Source organism: Lagenorhynchus albirostris, chromosome 3, assembly GCF_949774975.1.
Source record: "Lagenorhynchus albirostris chromosome 3, mLagAlb1.1, whole genome shotgun sequence".
In the NCBI taxonomy this organism is placed as follows: domain Eukaryota; kingdom Metazoa; phylum Chordata; class Mammalia; order Artiodactyla; family Delphinidae; genus Lagenorhynchus; species Lagenorhynchus albirostris.
In genome coordinates this window covers 94,834,331-94,846,374 of record NC_083097.1, presented here as the reverse complement: position 1 = coordinate 94,846,374, position 12,044 = coordinate 94,834,331, and the positions used below count along the sequence as shown (strand labels likewise).

The following is a 12,044-nucleotide window of genomic DNA, read 5'->3' as shown; positions in this document are numbered from 1 at the left end:
TCCCTGGTCCATTTTTCTAAGAGCACTCTGATTACTGGACCTGCTCTCTCATCTCTGTACTCTGGAGCACCCATAAGGATCCATCCACAGAATGGTGGGGGGAGGACGGGCACGGTTAGGAGTGTGGGTTTAGCACTCCAGGTGATGGGGGTGCCCATGGACCCAGTGGTAGGATTTTCCAGTGGGATAATCCCGAAAGCTTGTGGGTGACTTCCTGCTGAAGTGCTGAAGTAGTCAGCAGGAACCTCCTTAATGCCTTTTGATATTCTTATCTGCTTCCTTCCCTTTATCCTCCTCTCCCCAGTCATGGAGGTCCCACCTCAGTACTCTGGGTGCTGCTGGAGAGAAATGGGTTTCTCTGGCTGTAACCCACAAAACTGGGCTAGCTGGGCACTCACTCACAGCTTTCCACCTCCTCCACAGGAGAGGTCACCAATACTTGACAGCTTAGCCCTATGTAGGCATTGCCCTGCATGGGGAAGGGGGCTCTGGTAGAGTCCCTTCCTCTCCACTGTGTACAAACTCTTATCCTTCCCGTCTTAATGGTGTACTGGTATCTCCCCTCAGGCAGGCTGGACTTGTACAAAATCCTCTTGCTCCTGGGTATCTGAATAGGCCAGTACTCACCAAGTTTTTCCCCTACTGGAGTGAGCAGGTTGTGGGGCAGGCTTGCTGACTCCCTTGGGTCTGCAGCCCTTACCATGTCTGTTTGTCTATTTTTGGAAGCACAAGTAGGTGAAAGTCCTCCCAGGTCCCTTGGTGTAGGGTAGTAGGTCCCACAGCTCCCCACGAGGCACTTTTGTTCATGGAGAGATGTCTAATTAATTGCTAAAAAGCGGGGAGAGAAAACAGCAACATCTTACGTTGCTATGATGCTGACGTCACTCCCTATCAATTCTTAGGTATCGATCTATTACAGAAGGTAATTCTGACATAGAAGTTATGTTCTCCGATTTCTGTGATCTTACATGGGTAGTAACCACACCTCTTCTTCACCTGCAATAACTGGTTACTCTTCAGTTTGATCTCTCTCTCCCTCTCCACACACAAAATATATATATATTTTAACATCTGATTTTGGAATCACACTGAGTGAGCTGTGCTAAGTCAGCAGCTGCAACACCAGCAACAGAGTCCTAATGAAACCTATCTCCCAAATAGCTGTGATTTTCACTACACGAGTCATGACAGCTATTATTTTTGGTGCTCTGAAAGACACTTATTTTGGTCAGACTTCAATAAGCTATGGAGGATAAGGACTCTTTTCCTTGCCAACAAGATCTTTTGATATGAGCATCTTGAAATGAATGGAGGGCTGCTGTAGATTAAAGGTGAATACAACTCTTGTTGCACCCCTGGAGGAAGCATTTCTGGGATCCAAGACCTCTGTACCATAGATCCTAGAGTTTGTGACACAAATTCCCCTGGTGGGTCACTGGGAGTGGTGTAAGTCGAGCCACTCCTACTTCTACCCCTTGGTGCCTGGACCCCTGTGGTCTACTTGTTGGGAACAGAGCACCATATAACGGTTGTCAATTTAGGCACCTAGTGCCTCAGGTACGCCTTTTTAAAAGACCATTACTCTCCCTATCAGTCCAGCAGCTTCAGTTGGGCAGCATATAACAAGGTCAGTTCATCTCATGGTTCTGCATTCATTGCAGCACTTCCTTTACTGGAAGGTAGATTCCTTGGTCCTTTGTGATGCTATGTGGGCTCCCATGTAGGTTGATCAAACCCTTTGTAAATCCTTCCATAGCGATGTTGGTTGAGGTCATGCAGCCAAGAAACAAAAGCTCATATCCAGAATATGTGTCAATTCGATCAGGATTAATTCACTCCCCTTTCTAAAATCGAAGGGGCCCAAAATTAAATGCTTGCCACCAAGTGGCTGCTTGGTCTCCTCAAGGGAAGGTGCTGTATCAGGGTCTCAGCATTGGTCTCTGTTACTGGTAGTTAGGACATTTGACACAAGCAGTAGCTAAATCAGCCTTGACGAGTAGGAGTTCATGCTGCTGGGCCCACGTGTAGCCCTCAATCCCTGGATACTCCATTCCAGCTCCCATTGTATCAACACTGAGGCCAATAACAGAAGCACAATAATACTGTGCTGAGTCATTCTATTTGGCAGTATAGTGTCTCTTCAGATGATTTCTATAGGTAACACATGATTCAAAAATCTTCATATTTTCATGCTTATTCCTATATAGGTCTATCCACATGCCTCTTCCCCAAACCTTGTCCTTGATCTTCCAATCTTTCTCCTTCCAAGACTTTGGCTAACCAACCAAGTCATTAGGTATTGCCTGTGAGTCCTTGGGCCACTTTTATCTTCACATAGAGTGGATGCCCACGTATATAACCCAAAGTTCTGCCCACTGGATTTCTCCACACTATTATCTTTCCCTGGAGCTGAAGGAGAGGCAGTGGTCAACAGTGGAGAATGAAATTGGAATCAGGAGTTGTGCAGCTTACTTATGCCCTCTGGCTCCATTCTTTCCCATGTTATCACTTGCATCTTACTACAGATTGTTGCTAGTTCTGCCAAACCTTATGATTTTGTGACTCTGACAGAACCCAGCTCAGTTCTGGATGTATGATCACTTCTATGATCAGATGCTTGTCTCAACCAGGGCCCAGGAGTACCCGAGGAACTGTTTTTCAAATTACGTGTAGTTTTCCACTACAGGTGGCACTGTCTGACTGCAATGGGGTTTATGTTGTAATTGTTCAACTGGGGCATGCCATAAGCAGCACATGGCATCTTTTGCCATAACTAACAGCTCTGATATCATTGGGTCTGTCAGGGAGTATGGTTCAAGGGGGAGGGACACTTACATTGCAGGCTGGACCTGCTGCAGATCCCTTTCCTGCTCTGCGTCTCACTCAAATCTAGAAGCTGTTTGTATGAATTGGTTGAAATAGTGTTCCCAGTATAAAATAGGCTGCCTCCAGAACCTGAAGACTCCCACCAACCTCTGTGTTTGCTTCTGAGTGGGGGAGCTGTGAAATACAATACTTTGTTTTTTACTTTGAAAGGGATAGGTTGGCATATCCTAGATCATCGGATCCCTAAAAACTTCACTGATGTGGTAGGGCCCTGAATCTTCACAGGGCTTATCATCCACCCATGGAGGGCATGTATCTTACCAAAGGCTTCGATGTGCTTGCAACTCCTTGTTCATCCAGTTCAAGTAACACAATGTTATCAAAATGTGGACCAATGTCATAGTATATCCAGATGACCCAGATCCTTTCTGACTACGTTATGTTCTGAGGGCGAGTTAATATTCATAGTACACTGCTGTGTATCCATAATGTGAACTTTCTGGTCCTCCCACCTAACAGGGATGGAGAAGGCGGCATTTACCAGATCAATGGCCATATACCATCTATCTGAGGCCTTGTTAATCTTCTCTAACAAAGATACCACATCTGGTACAACACCTACAATTAGAGCTACAACTTGGTCCAGTTTGCAGTAGTCCACTGTCATCCTCCAGGATCCACCTGTAGGGAACTGGTCAATAAATGGGTATGTGATGGAGGCCACCATTTTAAAATCTTTTAGGTCTTTAAGTGTCATACTAATCTCTCTCCTCCCCAAGACGCAATATCATTTATTTCCTATCTTGGCTGTGAGTATGGGGGCAATTGCAAAGCTTCCACTTAAGTCTTTCTTTCTATAATAGCTCTTATGCCACAGATAACTGTCCATGCCAGTTATATTCGCGTATGGGGAAAAATAACCAATAGGTGGATTTGTAGACCTGGCAGACTCACTATGAGCTATATCTGGGCCAGGACTAAATTTATTACCTAGCCCCCATATGCTCCCACTGTAATGGGGGCAGGAACCAAATGATGATATTTGGTCCCTAGTTAACAGTGTCAGCTTGGAAACTGTGCCCCAAAATCCTCAAAACATTGGGTATTTTCCATTTCCCAGTGTATGGTTATCCAAGTAAATAAGTCCCTTTAAGGAAGTAGTTGAAAAATCATTAATAATATGCACTTGCCATGGTGTGCAGGGTCCTTCCTCCTGGAGATTTGGTCCTTCTGTCAATCAATGAGTTCTGGGTCTGAGAACTGGCTCAGGACCAGAAACTGGAACAAAAGTAATGATTTTATTGTGGTGGCTGCTCTCAATCTCCTGATCATCCATTTTTTACTTCTTTAGATTATCTAGATTGGGCAACGCCCTTACTGGCTGACCATCTACCTTGTATCTACCGAAGCTTCGTTCCATTAACCATCTCTATAGCTCACTGTGGATCAGGATCTTTGGTTGCCACTCTGACCCTGCAGTTCATTAAGATAATTAACCCACTATGCACCTCCTGGTTAAGTGCCACAACCTGGCATCTATTATTTCATGATCTCATCATCCCCACTGTTATCAGGGCACCCAGCTCTGTGGCAGCATTTCCTACTATTAAGTCCTGGCCTTCAGAAGACAGTCACTACTGAGTTCCTAAATGATGCCAGTGTCCCTATAAACAGTGACATATTCCTTACTGCTTTGGTAAATGGAGGAACTTCCAGGCTGTCTTGCCTTACACAGTATATTCACTTTAGCCCACACACTTCTCTAAGGTTTGTAATCTCTTCTTCCCCTTGTCTGCTTGGAGGTTCTGTTATACTTCACTTAGCTGGGCCAACTGTAGTGGCTCAGCCTTTCTCCAAGCTTCCAAGAACTACCCTAGCAGTGTGTCAGCACTGTCTCCTCAGGTCCCCGCCAGTGTTAAATGTTCTCTCATTGGAGAGCTTACATATAAAACACTCTCCCTCATCCAGCTTTATGTTCCTTCCCCCTTAAGCCAGAACCCTCAGGATCCAGGCCCAAATATATTCTCTTGGCTCTTCCAGGTTTATTTTGGCAAGGTTCTGCAACAACTTTGGCAGCCCTAGCACTTCCCTGGCCCAATTATGTTGTGTCTCGACCCGACTGGCTTGGTGATCACAGCAGGGGAGGCAAATCCTGAGGAGGGTGCATGTTAACCTGCAAGGCAGAAGCTTCTGCATCCTCTCCAAGCAAGGAGGAGGAAGGGACTGAGTGAGTGGTAGCTTAACGGGAAGAAGTGGGCTACTTCTGTAGGTCCGTATCCAAGACTTTTGCCCTGACCTTGGCTTAGCAGACATGATGAGGCTGGAATCCAATCTTCTCTTGAACTTTGCCAATCTTACAGTTAAGGCCTGGGCCTGATCCTCAGCTTTTTCTGTCCTCCAGCTGCAAGAGATGAAAGTCTTTTTATACGTTGTTAAGAAGCCCTTCTGGTCTTCATACATAGCCTTTAATTGGTAATTAATCACCCTCAGCATTTCTCTAATGGAATGAATGCCTGTAAGAACAGCCATCCAATTCCATACTCTTCATAATTACTAGTTCTCTTATATTTCTCAAATGCCTGAGACACTGTCCCTACCAAGGCATTCCCAGTTCACCATCAGTGAAAGTTTCAACAATTACACTGCTATGGCACGCTAGTGGTGAACCATGCTCCACCTGCCACCAGTAACATGGTCTTCTGTTGCCAGCCTGCCAGTGGATGGTCTAGCTCCAAAATCTCATTTTGGAATCTGCTTCCTCAGACCATTCTTGGCTCTAACTGTTTTAGATGGGCTTCCCTGAAAACCAGACTGAGACAGTGATTTGGATGCAAGCTAATCACTGTGATATGCCATTGGGCTCAAAGCCTGAAATCTAAAGGAAGTAGGATGAGGCAGAGGGAAGAGTTAAACTGCAATGCAGTCATGACAAAGGCTTTAGCTGATCCCATGGGTAGCACTGGAGCTGGGATGGCCTTTCCGAGTTGTCCTGCCTCAGCCAAGTGGGCTGGGCTTTTATAACTTGGATGTAGGATGTCTTTGTTGAGGAGTCGTGACTTCAGGCGAAGTAGCTCCCTTCAGCTGGTGGCAATTCTCAGCAACTCAGCTGAGTGCTCTTAGCCACCAACACTGCCAGCAGCTGAGGAAATGAGTGCTTCTGTCCTAAAGGATGCATGCCAGAGCATCCACTGCAGGCACCGAGGCACCTTCTCCTCTGCTTTACCCCAGAGTCCACATGAACAGCCTCGGAATTTTAAAGTATCACCAATACCAGGATTACAGAAAACAATTTAATTTGGGGGGTGGGCAGGGAAGGTCTTTTAGTCTTTAGTGGTGTACAGTCAAGAGTTTTAAAGTCATGTGAAGCAGTTTCCCTTTGGCTGATTATGCCACCAACTCATCACATATTTCAATTTATCTGCTTTGCTTTTTAATTTTTAGGGGTTACTTCTTTAAAATTTAAGTTTGATTACTAATTACTTAAAATATTTACAAGATTTCAAAACAAGGTACATTCCAAAAAGTCTAGCTTCTATCCCCACACTTCTGCCGTTTCCTCCTTCTCACTATATATATAATATATATGTTGTATATATGTGTATGTATGTATGTGTGTATATATATATGGTTTATCCTTTCATTTAGAAGTACACACAACACACACACCACTCACTCTCCCTTTTTCTTAGATAACTGATAGAATACTGTGATGGTTAACTTTGTGTGTCAACTTGACTGGGGCACACGCGTGCCCAGACATTTGGTCAAACATTCTGGGTGTTTCTGTGAGGGTGTTTTTGGTTGAGAGTAACATTTAAATCAGTAAACTGAGTAAAGCAGATTGCCCACCATAATGTGGATGGGACTCACACAGTTGAAGGCATGAATAGAATTAAAAGGCTGACCTCTGTCCAAGTATGAGAAATTCCTCCTGACTGACTGCCTTCAAGCTTGGACGTTGGCACTTTCCTGCCTTCAGACTTTGAGTTTTATAATAAATCTCTTATTTAAACAAAATCACCAACCTGATGATTTTATTTAAAAAGATTTATTATAAGGAATGCGCCCCTGTGATTATGGAAGCTTATAAGTCTCAAGGTCTGCAGGGTGAGTTGACAAGCTGGAGACCCAGAGAGCCTAAGATGGAGTCCCAGTCCAGATCTGAAGGCTGGAAAACCAGGAGAGCTGATGGTATAGTTCCAGTCTGAAGGCTGGCAGGTTTGATACACAGGATGAACCCATGTTTCAGTTCAAGACTGAAGGCAGGAAAAAGCCAACATCCCAGTTTGAAGGCAGTCAGGCAGGAGGAATTCTTTCTCACTTGGATGAGGGTCAGCCCTTTTATTCTATGCAGGCCTTCAACTGATTGGATGAGGCCCACCCACATTAAGAAGGGCAATCTGCTTTACTCAGTCTACTGAGTTAAATGTCAATCTCATTACACGCACACACACACACACACACACACACACACACACACACACACATACTACTACTACTACTACTACTACTACTACTACTACTACTACTACTACTACTGGTTCTGGAGAACCCTGACTAATACACACACCATCAATATACTTTTTTCCATCTTGATTTTTTTTCACTTAACATTTTATTCTAGGGATCAATTTTCAGCAATACAGAGAGTTATTTTTCATTTTGATAGCTTCATAGGACTCCATAATGTGGATGTAATCCAGCTTTTCAACCAATCTCCTTCTAATGGACATTTGGGTCATTCCAGTCTTTTGCTATTACAACTAGTGTGGTAGTTACAATAATGTATTCAACATTTCCTTACTGGTGGGCATTTAAGATATCTCCAGTTTATTATTATTTTGTTTTAAAAAGTTGATGAAATAATGACCTTTGTATATAAAGATACCCGGGAATGCTAAGAGAATAGAGAGTTCCCAAAGTGAGTCACAGCACATGTATGATGTGTATTTTTGATTTTTAAAAATTTTCACAGAACTTGGCATATTCTTTTTTTTTTTTAAGTTACAGTAAATTACATTCCCACGGGCAATGTATGACAGTTCTTATTCCTCACATCCTCTCCAACACTGGATACTGTCACCCCTTCTAATTTTTGCTAATATGACAAGTGAAAATAAAATCTAATTGTCCTTTAAACTTGCATTCCCTGGCTACTAGTGAGATTAAGCATCTCTACATATTTAGTGGTCACTGAGATTTAGTTTCCTATGACTTGCCTACTTCTGTCATTTGCACATGACTGGGTTTTCTTTTTCATACTAGAATATAGTAAAAGATGAAACCCTTTTGACTATTTCTTGAGGTTAGAGTATGATCCGGCCCAGAAGTTTCCCTAATTTTGGTACGTTCTAACCAAATCAAAACTTAAATCTTTCCGTAATCCACCCCCACCCCCAAAAAAAGGGAAAAGAGAAAAGTGTGGTACTGCATATATGTCCATGAGGACAGGGACTTGTTCACCTGGCACATTCAAATGACTGAAGACCAGGGACCTCCCTGCATGTTCTGCTTTGCACAACCTTCCTCTAGGACTTTTATACGTCTCTGAACTGATGGAAATCCCAATAATCACAGACTGAGTTTCCTGTTGCCTCAGTAGGATGGGGCTTAGAGTCAGATTAATTTTATTTAGAAAAAATAGTGACTTTTCTTACACCCCAGAACTTGGAGTAAAATTCATACATGCCACACATCTAAGGAAATGTTTCAAAAAATAATATTTGGGGAGGGAGGACTAGAACTAGAAGGAAAACCTTAGTCTAACTGGAAGAAGAATCCCACTCATGGATCCCAAGAAAAGATTAAATAAGAAAATGTGGGCAAATTATGAGAAACCAGAATATGAGAGTATTAGGACTTAAGAAAGTTTTGACTTTGGGATGAAACAAGTGGGGCCCCAAAGGGTTTTGTGTTCAAAAGCAACTAAGTATTTGCTATGAAATTATTTTTCATCATCTCAGCAAGAAGGGATCAGATGCAAGACTTAAACCTATGTGTATAAAACAGATTTTGCAATTTCTCAATATGGATTTTAGAAAAAGATTTGTCATCTCCCACTCCAGATCTCATCCTACACAATATACTATGAGATACACTACTCTTGACTTGTGAAATAATTGAGTTTTAGAATAATGAGGTTCTGAATATTAAAAATGTAAGTATAAATTAAATAAATCAACATTAACAGCTGCTTAACAGTGATAAAATATATTTTTATTTACTTCGTTGAGTCAGAGGGTCGTAAAAAAAATTATTGCTAAAGTAGATACCAGGCAAACAGAATGGTGCTTTAGAAGTCCAGTTACCTTGGAGTTTATTTAAACTAAGAGAAAAAGGTCATAATGTTTTCATGCAATACATACTTCGTTCTTTAAATAACAATTCTGACAAATAACAGAAAGAATTAAGGAATGCTGTATTTGTGATCCATACAAAACACCAACATTTTGGGTTATACATAATTTAAAGAAATGTCCCAAACACTTTTCAAAATACTGTAGTAGCCAATACATAGAGGCATGCCTTAGGTGGCCATAGGAATGCAGTTTAGAAAATAAAGAAAAAAATCACACTGTAACTACTCAAATTCTTCAAAATCACTGAACAAGAAAAGCAACAATGAACTTCCATACTGATTTTACATAACTTCTATACAGTACCTTGACTTAAATCCAAGAGCAAAAGTTAAGCCTCTCCTCCTCTATTTTTGGTAAACAACTGCATGGTAAACTTAGATGACATTTCCCCCGGATTTTACCTGGGAGTGGCCTTTTAAATTTTTTATTTAAAAGAGGGCAGGTTTGGCACTTTTATACTGATGTCACCAATGTTAATATTTCTTGGGATCTCAGGAAGATTCATATTCTTTACAGCTGATACAGCACGGGCTGGAGCTCCCGCTAAGCCAGCCTGTATACAGAAGCAAATAAAAGAAAAAGAAAATGTACAGCTCAGGTGTAGCCCATCAAAAAACACTAAAGCTGGAGGACAATGATAAAAGAGTTTCATAAAACAAGCTTAGAGACCAGATGGTAGTTTGAATTGGTATGGAATGGTTACTTTGAAATACTAATCTATAAAGAGAAAACAGTTGACACCTTAAAAAATACAGTGAATACATGCAATGATAACAATGTAAAGATTTAAATACAAATTAACCTGTGCTACGGAAACATCACACACAATATTCAAATGACAAAGCTAGATCTTCACCTATATTTTGATTTAACTGACTTATGATATAAGCATAAAGCATATTTTACATTAGCTTCCTTATTAGACATCTCTTGCAACAACTGTGATAGATTTTGGGTTTTTGCTTTTCAACTGTCATTTATTATTCATATATGCTGTGAAATAAAAACTGAAAGTAGTAAATCATGTTCGTTTAGTTTCTTAGGGCTAAGCCCTTAAAACATTTCAAAACAATGAAGTTTTTAAAAATTATTTTTTAAAATTGTAGAGGCTCTTCTAAACTTTTCTAGGAAAGTTCTAGGACATTTTAAAAAAAAATCAGGCTTTTAAAGTGAAGCTTCAGGACTTCCCTGGTGGTCCAGTGGTTAAGACTTTGCCTTCCAATGCAGGGGGTGCGGGTTTGATCCCTGGTCGGGGAGCTAAGATCCCACATGCCTCGCAGCCAAAAAACCAAAACATAAAACAGAAGCAATATTGTAACAAATTCAATAAAGATTAAAAAAACATAATAAAGTGAAGCCTCAATCCAAAGAGAATGGTTCTGCCTAAAAATGAAACTGCAAGAAGAGGATCAATCCAACCCTTCAATGAATTAGTAAAAATATAATGATTAAAAAAATTTTGTCATATAAAGTAGATTCAACATATGTTCAGTTTACAATATACAAATTTAGAGAAAGAAGAGCATAAATGCAAAAGGTAGGATATATATAAATAAATGAATTCTAAAATTTCCAATACCATTAGTGTACAATATTTGGCTTTCATCTTAGTTGGAAAATTTATAATTTGTGAAATAATTTTGAGAGAAAATATGCTTAAAAATAAAGAAAAATGGGGCTTCCCTGGTGGCACAGTGGTTGAGAGTCCGCCTGCCGATGCAGGGGACACGGGTTCGTGCCCCAGTCCGGGAAGATCCCACATGCCGCGGAGCGGCTGGGCCTGTGAGCCATGGCTGCTGAGCCTGCACGTCGGGAGCCTGTGCTCCGCAACGGGAGAGGCCACAACAGTTGAGAGGCCCGCGTACCGCAAAAAAAGAAAGAAAGAAAGAAAGAAAAATGCATATATATCACTTTTCTCAAATAGCTATATCAACAGTCTTCATATTTTTATGTTTTAATTTATATACCAATTAGATTTCATCAATTTTTATTCAGGTTATGTAATAAAGCCAACAAACACATGTGAATTCGGTGTCATACATTATCTTGCACAAAAGCAATTAAGTAACAAAAACAAATCTTCTACTTTGCTTAGATTACATATATGAGACAGTGTCCATGTAATCAGAAAGATTAGTTTTAATGTCCCTTTTTGTAATTTAGTTTTTTTCTCTCATGTAATCCTACCTCTTTTAATTAAAAAAATAATAATAATAAAGCTGTTACCTGAGAAAAATCTTGACTGATACAAAATAGGCCAGTGTAAACTATTTGCTGAATAAAGGATACAAACATTGTTAAGCAATGAAATAAAAGCCATAGATTATCAACTTAGAATTGGAAATAATAGAAAAATCAGTAAAATAGTATTTAATAATATATAGTCCACACAGGCAATGATAAGGGTGATATGGATGAAAAACTCCATACCCAATTAAAGACTGAATAGGGTTGGAGAATTCAATTTTTATAATTTAATGGAGTGTAGTTGTTTTTGATGTATAACTAAAAATTTGACTGACCTCTACATTTATACCTACCTGAAGCAATGCAGTTTTTGTTATACCCCACCTCTCTCCAACTGCCCCCCAAAAGATGTTGGAGATATAGATGAATATTATTTAGGGTAGCATGAATCATATTCAAAAGGATCTTTAACTTGATCTTTTCAAGTTCAGTGTTTAGCTCCGAAAATTTAGAATGGTTTAGGATCAGAGAAGACTAATTCAAAGAGCTTCCTTTTGCTAGGAAGTATGTTGTTTGCCAAGGGAACAAAAATTATTTTACAAACTTACAGATAACCTGGAACTAAGTATCATTTTTCCAGTAGAAGGATTTTATAATTTTTCTAATTAAAAA

The 12,044-nt window shown here is 40.5% G+C and overlaps 1 protein-coding gene across 20 annotated transcripts in view; it reads right to left on the bottom strand.

The window, feature by feature from the left end:
- AP3S1 (adaptor related protein complex 3 subunit sigma 1) overlaps nt 1–12,044 on the bottom strand; it is a 181,746-nt gene that overhangs the window by 102,721 nt on the left and 66,981 nt on the right. For 2 of the 20 annotated variants that reach the window (XM_060143420.1, XM_060143441.1), the window contains one exon: nt 9,021–9,738. The exons of 16 other annotated variants lie outside the window; for them this stretch is intronic. In XM_060143420.1, coding sequence (XP_059999403.1) covers nt 9,610–9,738 — 129 coding nt within the window. In that variant the 3' untranslated portion in view covers nt 9,021–9,609. Of the gene's footprint in view, nt 1–4,016; nt 4,105–5,122; nt 5,228–9,020; nt 9,739–12,044 lie in introns of those variants that run through there. 2 more of the 20 variants (XM_060143440.1, XM_060143439.1) reach the window with 2 other exon arrangements.